Genomic DNA, 9338 nt, shown 5'->3' on the forward strand with positions numbered 1-9338 from the left:
CAGTTTTTTGCAGGTGTCCCATTTGTTGGGTTGTCCGTCAATATATTTTCACTGCACTTGTTCAAGAAATCCACCCCTGATTACCCTATGCCCCAGGAGAGGCTTTCTGGGAGATAGGTCACTTTTCAGTACGACAATTTATTTTATTACAGATGTTCCAGTTGTTAATGCATGATGAGGCCTCTTCTGACAAGAACAACATTTCTAATGAAAGTGATGCTGCATATAACTGGCAGCAAACCTCCTCCTTTCAAGCACTACAATAAAACCCGGGCATGTCCTGTATTTATTTCGTTTATTTTCCTTTTTTTTAACCATCTCAATAAAAGGTGAGCAAAGGGTTGACATTTAATGTAGAATTGTTTTTCGGGAAAACTATAATGTTTGCCTTATAGTTTCAACTTGATTTGAAGTATTGCTATAATATTAGTTCCTTCAAAACACATATTACATTTTCTCCTGCATATACCAATGGCAGTAGTATTCGAAGTTGACAACTATCTCTATAGTTTAAATAACTTAACTAATAATTTCAAAAAGTACTGCATTTTTCAGCTCCTCCCTGAACTTAGCCTGGGTCAAGACATAAATGAACGTATTTGTGCAGCAACTGAGAACCTCAAGCATGAATGCAACGGCCTCGACTTCAGTGGAACCAGAGTACAAAGTGACCGTTGTACGCAGAGAGATAAAATATGCAACCAGCGTTGCCCATAACAATACAAAACTGCCAGAGATACTGAAGAGCAAAATGATGGAGTTTCTTCGGTTCTCCATCTCTGGATCCTTGTGATTCTCCCCATTGTTGCAGCGCCGGAGTTTCCTGCGAACTCTACTGGCTGCTACGATACGCCTGACTGTCAGAACATTAAGCACTAACACTAGAATGAATGGAACACATGGGGTTAACATAAGATTAAACAACTCAAATACGGCCCATTCAGGAGAAATGAAAACGATCGGTTTTAAGACACAACCCCGAGTTATATTGTCCATTATGTATTCAGCTTCATATGCAAAGTACCAGGGAATGTTTAGTAAACAGCTGTGTGCACGCACTACCCAAATAATAGCAGCTGCCATTATCGTGGTGCAATATTTTGTTTTCATCTTCTGACAACAAATGGCCACAAAGCGATCGAAAGTAAACGCTACTGTGAACCAGACAGAGGCTGATGTGACAACATATATTAGCATCGTATTTAGACAGCAGACAGGGCTAATGGTCAAGAATGAAACCGGGAAATACATTTCAAATGTGTTCTTCAAAATGGCGTCAGTAAAAACAACCAGGAGATCGGCTGCTGCCATGGCCATCATGTAGCGAGTGATACATTTGGAGAGACCGCACCTTCCTCGGGAAAGGATCACAATCGCAACCACATTAACTGTCAGGGGGACAGATGAAGGAAATGAACTGGATTTTTTTTTTCACTCAGAGTCACAGTTATGCCTTCAAAAACAAAGATTGTTTGCGTCCAATTTCATTTGTTGCTACTTTGATTAATGCAAATTAATCCCTTCATCTACGCAGTGTTATTGGACGTGAACATGCTTTTAAACTTCAGGAAATGCAAATGACCATTATTTTATCGGATACTTAGAATGTAACTGGGATAAACTAAAATAAAAGTAAAATGCTGTTGATCCTGGAAATCTGAAGTAATCGCAAAAAGTGTTGTAAATAGTCAACAAGTCTTGGAACATCTCTGGAGAGAGAAGCAGTTAACATGTCGAGCTGGATATGACTCTTTTTCAAAAAGGAAAGAAAGTAAAGAAGTGATGTGGTTTGTGTCCCATTGATTCACTTGAAAGAAAGGAACGTAGTAGAGAAAAACTATCTCCAAGTGACAACTTCCATTAAAGCACCAGCGTTTTGTGCACCAGGGACGATGACGTTGAAAAGCAAAGTATATACGATGAGCGTTCAAGAAGAAGCGGCAAGGTTAAGGCGTCCTCTGGGCGTCCTCTAAGGCCTAGAACAAAAGAAGCAGGCTCACAGACACACCAGCACTGGAACTCCCCCACCAAGGCACACCCCATCCTACCATGGAAATATATTTGTATTTCCTTCACCGCGGCTCAGGAAAAATCCTGGAAATTCCATCCTGAACAGCACGGAGGGTGTATCCAGACCACGCAGATTGCAACAGTTCAAAAATTCCGCCCATCTCCCCCTTCTCAAGAGCAATTAGAGATCGGGAAGAAATATTGCCCTAGCCAGATCCCATCAAAGAATGGAAAGACTGGTCATGGTGATTGGGCTGCGTGCAGTTGCAATGCGCACTGTGTGGAGTGAAATTGAAAGAGGCACAATGCCAGGGCAAGGTGCCATCTGCACTAGACTGGGTGAAGGTGCAATTGGAAAATAAAGCTTTCTTAACTAGATGCTGGCAACCAGGTCGAGATAAACAAAAATGCATTTTGTAATGCGTCCGTTAGAAAAATCTGTAAGTGTAGAGGGCAGCGGTTCAATAAAGATGGAGTTTAATGATAAATGATTCCGTTGTGTTCAACAGTACGATGCAACATATTGTTCTTTGTTCATGGCATGTGGATGTCGCTGACAAGGCGAGCGTTAATTTCCTATCCCTAATTTCCTTTGAGAATTTGTCGGTGAACAAGGTTTCGAACTGGTGAGCTATATGATCCTAAACAGAGTGACAGTGAGGGTTTATTAACAATTTGTACGGCGGTAGTTTAAGTTTTCCAACGACATAAAGGAACCTGCTAATACATGATATCAAACTACTCCAGCTCCTAATGCAGTGAATTGATAGTTAAAGACAAGATTTACAACTGCAAGGTTGGAGGTCATAATTGAACTGAGCACAATAATTAGACAACAGAAGTACTCAAGGTGCTGAAGCAAATTACGACTAAATCCACGGTGGCTCAGTGGGTATTGCTTTCGCCTTTACTTTCGAAGGCTGAGGCTTCAATTTTCTCTCCAGGACTTTAGTATAGCATTTTAGAATGATACATCTCTGCAGTACTGAGGGAGTGCTGCATTATTGTGTGTGCCGTCTTTCACATCCAGACGATATACACAGGACCAGTCTGGACTGCCAGATGAGCGTAAACGTTTCCATGGGTTATGTCAAAGACAAACATGAGACTAATCTACAGAGTGTGAACCAATACTTGTCTGTCAGTCAACATGCCAAACACAGATATTTGGGTCAAAGGACAATAGAACAAATAACAAAGAACAGGACAGCACAGGAACAAGCCATTCGGCCCTCCAAGTCTGCGCCAATCTTGATGCCTGCCTAAACTAAAACCTTCTGCACTTCCAGGGACCGTATCTCTCTATTCCCATCCTATTCATGTATTTGTCAAGATACCACTTAAACGTCATTATCGTAACTGCTTCCACCATCTCCCCAGGCAGCATGTTCCAGGCACTCACCACCCTCTGTGTAAAGAACTTGCCTCGCACATACCCTCTAAACTTTGCCCCTCTCACCTTAAACCTATGTCCCCTAGTAACTGAATCTTCCACCCTGGGAAAACGCTTCTGACTATCCACTCTGTCCATGCCATCATAACTGTGTAAACCTCTGTCATGTCACCCCTCCACCTCCGTCGTGCCAGTGAAAAGAATCCGAGTTTTTCCAACCTCTCCTCATAACTAATGCCCTCCAGACCAGGCAATATCCTGGTAAACCTCTTCTGTACCCTCTCCAAAGCCTCCACATCCTTATCAGATTGCTACTTGTGGGAGGTTGTTTTGCACAAATTGGCTGCCGTGCTTGCTCGAGAACTTCATTAGCTATAAAGCAGGTTGGTCGGTCCAGTAGTTGTGGGAAGCGTTACATAAATGTATGTCTGCTTTATTGTTTCAAAATATCAATAAATAATTAATGGAAATACCTTTAACATATCCAACTTTGAGTTTTATCAAACCTTTCGGATATTCACACTGCATAATTCTCATTACAAATGCTGTTCAAGAAAGTAGGTTATTGGGCAGAGTGTCCATTGTTTGCAATACTAGAAATCCATTACCATATATTGTTAATTATTTGAAGGCTAATATTGGATAATTTCTGAAGTGCAGCGTTATTGAACTCTATGTGGATATTGATAAGTTACATAATTTACATCAGGCGCCTTTGATAGTCACGTTTGATCCAGAGCCTAGAAGGAAGCATATTCACAACAGAATAAACAAGGCGACACCTCAGTAGAATGCATTATGCATGAATAAGCCAAATTATTGAAAACGGGAATATTGTGGTTGAGCTGTTACTCCACTTGAGAAACAATGTGGCAATTATAATATAATCAATGACTTTGTATAACCACGTACCAGGAAGACAAATAACTGCGAGAATTGGGTAGTAAATGGCGAGGAACTGAGGCAATACCGACTGTCCCATTTTTGTGCAAAGTGAAGATTCTTGTTGAAATGGATAATCCAGGACAAATGGGAAGTCTAATCTGAAAAACACAAATCATAGATTGCTTGACATTTAGTTCAGCAAAAACATGAGCAACGCCACAGGAGAATATAGAGTGAACAAATGCACCACACCAATCCAACTGGGAATGGTAGGGTTAAACTGACATTGTGGTTTAGCCTCATATAAAAGCCCATAACCCAGACACTGGAAATCTGTTATATCTGTTATATATATATATATATAAAGAAACAGAAAATGATGAAAATTCGCAGGTCAGGCAGCATCTATGGGGAGTGAAATAATATTAAGGTTTCAGGTCGGTGTCCATTCATCAGAACTGTCCAGTAAAGTTGCATTTACTTCTTTCAATATAGTTTATTGCACTTGTAGCTCACAATTTGGTCTGCTCTAATTTGGGAGGCCAAAAGCATGCTTGGTGACTGCTTTGCGGAACACCTCCATTCTGACCGCAAGTATGCCCTCGAGCTTCTGCTGGCCTCACTAATTTAATTTTCCACCTTGCTCTCATGCTAACCTTCCTCTCCTCGGTCTCCTGCAATGTTATAAACTCGAGCAGCGACACTTTGTCTTTCAAATGAGCATTTATCAGCATTTCGGACTTAACATTGAATACAACATTTTTAGATCATAACTTTTCCCAATTTTGTTTCTTTTCCTTTGCATGTTCCAGTTTTACTCTCGGTCTTCTCTTGTTTTTGCTTTAAGACTGAAGCTGTTGATTATTCTTCCATTCCCCTCTAATTTAGACACATTTATATTTCTTAATTTGTCCCATTACCGCGCCTTTTGGGCCAGCACAACCACTCTTTTCTCAGTTAATCTCTCCTGTCTTCCAGTCCAACACAGACTTTCACGTTTGTTCTTTTTACATCCTCTCATATTACAATCACTTAAAACCTGTTTCGATTCTAACTTTTGCCAGTTTTGATAAAAGGGCATCGACCTGAAATGTTAACTCTGCTTCTCTCTCAGCAGCTTTTAACCAGCTGATTATTGTCAGTGTTTTCTCCTTTTAATACCACACATACTTAACTGTACAGCCAAGGAACCAAGAAGGGTTGCTACTTTGTCAGGCTCAAAGGTGTGTAATGAACAGGGCATTGTGCGATTAGTCTCTTTTTACAAACTGTCACTTACCTAGTACACCAACAGCTTCGAGATTAGGTTTGCAAACGGCCATTATTTACTGAAGTACTCCAAATTCTACGTACTGTGAGAGGAGAGAATTCCTGTTGTGGCAGATAGGCGAGTACTGGTTAAAATATGAGGTGACACATGCAAAGCACCTTTTATTTCCACAGCAGCAAAAGTTTAAATGGCTACATTTAGGTCTCCTGAAAACTTTTATCAGTTACAGTCGATTGAACAAACAGGTTGCATCAGCCACTTTAATCCCACGTTAATGCAATTTTGGAAATAAAAGTTTCAAAGTGATTCATGAAACATTAAATTATTATCTCGATGACTTACAGTGGCACCCTGTTTCACAATTCCTCTATTATGCACTTCACATCCTTGTTTTCAAAATGTCTCCATGGCCTGGCCCCTTCTTGTCATTATAATCGCCTCTCGCTCTACAACCCTCCCAGATATATTGCACGCCTCTTATTCTGGAATTTTGAGCATCCACCATTTTAATTGTTCTATCATCGGCAGTTGTGCCCTTGCTGCTTTGATCCGCAGCACTGGAGTTCCCTCCATGAGTCCATGCATCTGTCTACCTCTCATGCCTCCTTTACGACAATCGATAAAATCTATCTCTTTGACCAGGCTTTTGGTCATCTGCACTAATAACTCCTTAGGTGACTCGCTGTCGTATTATGTTTTATAGTACATCTGTGAAGTGTCTTATGACGTTTTATTGTGTGAATCCGTTATATAAATACACCTTGTTGCTGTTGCTGTGATACTGCATTAAAAAATAGAATGTGGATTCAATATTAAAATGTATAGTTTAAAAGAGACAAGAATAATGTAGAAAGTATCCTAGGAATTAAATCCTAAATAACGCCAAGCAAGGCATAACAGCAATCAATTAAATCAGTACAATGTCCATATCCAAATTCTCACATTAAAGTATAGGTCAGCGTACTCACTATGTAACTGTGCACTGCTCTGCTCAGTCTTAGGATGCAGACATCTTTCCATCTTTGTTCACGGAGACACAAGTGAGATATTCAATTTCTGGAGGCAGTGCCGAGTACAAACACGAGGCAGATGACAATGTCAAAGCGCAGGTTTATGAGGAATGATTGGCTGCAATTCCACCTTTCCCTCTCTAAAAGGGGGAATTGACTTTTCACTCGATAAGTAATACTTTGGAAAGGTATAATTAAAAGAAAAGCAATTTACTCCAAATTGGGAGAGTTAGACAGGGAACAGAAAGCAAAATAATGATGTCAGAAAGTTTTGTTTTGCAGGAAGTTTGATGAACACATGGAATAGATTCCCATATAGAATAGTGAAAGTATAAGATTGTAGCCATCCCCAGTTGTCTAGCGATTCTGCGTTTAGAAACTGAAGTTGATTATTGGACAGCACCTGACCTGGCTGGCACAGACTCGATATGCCGAATGGTCTCTGTCTGTGATATAATGGCTCTATGATTCCAGGAGAATGATATATAATTTCATCCCTTCAATTCGGTAAATAAGATCAAAGAATTTCCCCTCACCGGTCAATAGTTTTCCATGTTTGGCACAAAGAGAGTTGATACACCCGTCCTTTTACGATACAACATAATGTAGAACTAAAATCAGACTCCCCAAGTTTCAAAATATTTTCCTACGTTGTGTATAGCGTTTTTATTCAGATGAATAAACAGGCATGATTATAAATCATGATTTGCTCAGATCATTCCCATTAGTTCAGTGACAACTTGATATAGGTACAGGCAGATAATGGAAACAATCTCGCTACTAGATTTAAGCAGCACGTGTTTAGATGTTTATACCCGGGATGGAAGGGGCCCCAGTGTCTACATATCTTTTTTTGTTTCTGTTCTCTTTGAATACCCGTGTTTCATTATGCGACTGTGCTCTAATTGTCAGCTCCAGTGTCGAAATATCTCCAAACAGCAAGGATACGAATGGTTCCCGGTCTCAGTACAGTGGATGTTAACAATAATCCTGAATCAAATGCAGCAGTGTGATACAGTCAGATAGAACCTACCCAATTTTATGTTACCATGTAAGGTGCCAAAATATTCTATAAGGTTGTTCGTAGAACTGGGAGGTTGCACCTAGCGCGATTGGGCTCTTTACACCAAAAGGGAAGGATGTATTTGCACACTAATAAAGGTTAATAAAATTATGGAGGGAAAAATAGAATAGATATTTCCACTTTAAGAGTCCAAACATTTGCGGCCGTACATATAAGCTAATCAGTAACAAATCTGATAGGGAGATTAGAAATAAATAATTTATCCAGGGAATGTAAATTGCAGAACCACAAGTAAAGGGTGAGGCAAATAGCTTAAACACATAAAATGGACAGCTAGATAAATACATGAGGTAGAAGAGGATAAAATAAGACACTGATAGTAAATAAAACATAACATGCTGGAAAATCTCAACAACAGCATCTGGAGAGAGAGACAAAGTGGTAACATTTCAGGTCGTTGATCCTTCATCAGAACTGGTTTAGATCCAAGACTCAGCTGGAGCCTGACCAGCTGTGCATTTGCAGCATGTTCTGCTTCCGTTTCAGATTTGCATTAGTTGCAGCAGTTTTCTTTTTGTGATGGATTCTTCCATCGCTTCGATTGGTGAGTGTTCAGCGAGAAGCCTAACTGTTCACCATCTAGGTGGCTGTAATCCCATGTGTGATGTGAGCCAAACCTTGATTTGAAATCCTGATTGCAAATATTACATTTGAATTCAGTGTTGGAGGGTATGTAAAGGCACGGGCCTTGCAGTTTGTAAGGACCAAACTCTGTTCTCCATAAATATAGAGATTACTTGATGACAGTGACTTCTCCATTTGTATTTGTCCATGGCTGTTCTTCGTATGTAGTGGGAGCAACTTACAGGTTCTGTGATTGTCTTACTGAATGTCTTTGTATCTAAGTTTGAACTGTTCTATGGTGCGGGTTCCCATGTTAATATGTGGGAATCATCCACGAAAAGACATGGGTGACCCAGCGAGGCTGAGCTCCAGTGAGAATGCAGTCAATACCAGGTATGTAGCAACTTGCAAGAAATCCAGTGTTAGAGATTTTGAGCTTTCATTTGATGCTGCACACACCATAAAGATCATGTCGACTATTCCTTGCCCAGCACGAAATCCACTCTTTGATTCTGGGTACAGCTTTTTATATATTGATAATACTGGATGAAGTAGTGTTGCACGCCTATCTTGTAGATGGTGAAAGCAAGCAGCTTTCCAAAAAAGGCAACTCTTGTACTTGCTCCTGTTGGTGGTAATCGCCAGAACATAGGAAAAAGTAGGTTTAAGTTGTTGTTTCAGTCTGTTATAAATGACCTGTCCTTTATTGTTCTTCTTGCACCAAAGCCACACCATAGTCAGCAGGAGCCAATGCTCTCTGGATGGAAAGAAAATCAAAGCTCTGATAAAATTAATAGAACAACCACTGTAAGCGGCTGAGGGGATAGTTCACGTAGGGGACTGAGTAGCTGCCTCTGACATGTATTCTGCATATAGTAATTGAGCAGAAGGAGACGTCCTTTCGTATGGAACCCAGCTTGACTACTGTTCGTGCTGGTGTCTCAGATCAACTTTCACTCACTTTAGTTGATTAGAAAGAAGAGAGATGAATGTCTCAGATGAAACAATACTACCTGATTTAGATGAACTTTGCAAAAGGGATTTTTGTTTAGTTTAGAGATACAGCACTTAAACAGGCCCTTCGGCCCACCGAGTCTGTGCCGACCATCAACCACCCATTTA

At 40.3% G+C, this 9338-nt stretch overlaps 1 protein-coding gene across 1 annotated transcript; it reads right to left on the bottom strand.

Moving 5' to 3' along the window:
• Window positions 1-519: 519 nt before the first annotated feature.
• On the bottom strand, window positions 520-1317 carry LOC137363905 (probable G-protein coupled receptor 139). The gene has a single exon (XM_068027412.1). It carries the CDS (start codon window positions 1315-1317, stop codon window positions 520-522), a length of 798 nt encoding a protein of 265 aa, XP_067883513.1.
• Window positions 1318-9338: the final 8021 nt, after the last annotated feature.

Source organism: Heterodontus francisci, unplaced genomic scaffold (genome assembly GCF_036365525.1).
Source record: "Heterodontus francisci isolate sHetFra1 unplaced genomic scaffold, sHetFra1.hap1 HAP1_SCAFFOLD_261, whole genome shotgun sequence".
Taxonomy (NCBI): domain Eukaryota; kingdom Metazoa; phylum Chordata; class Chondrichthyes; order Heterodontiformes; family Heterodontidae; genus Heterodontus; species Heterodontus francisci.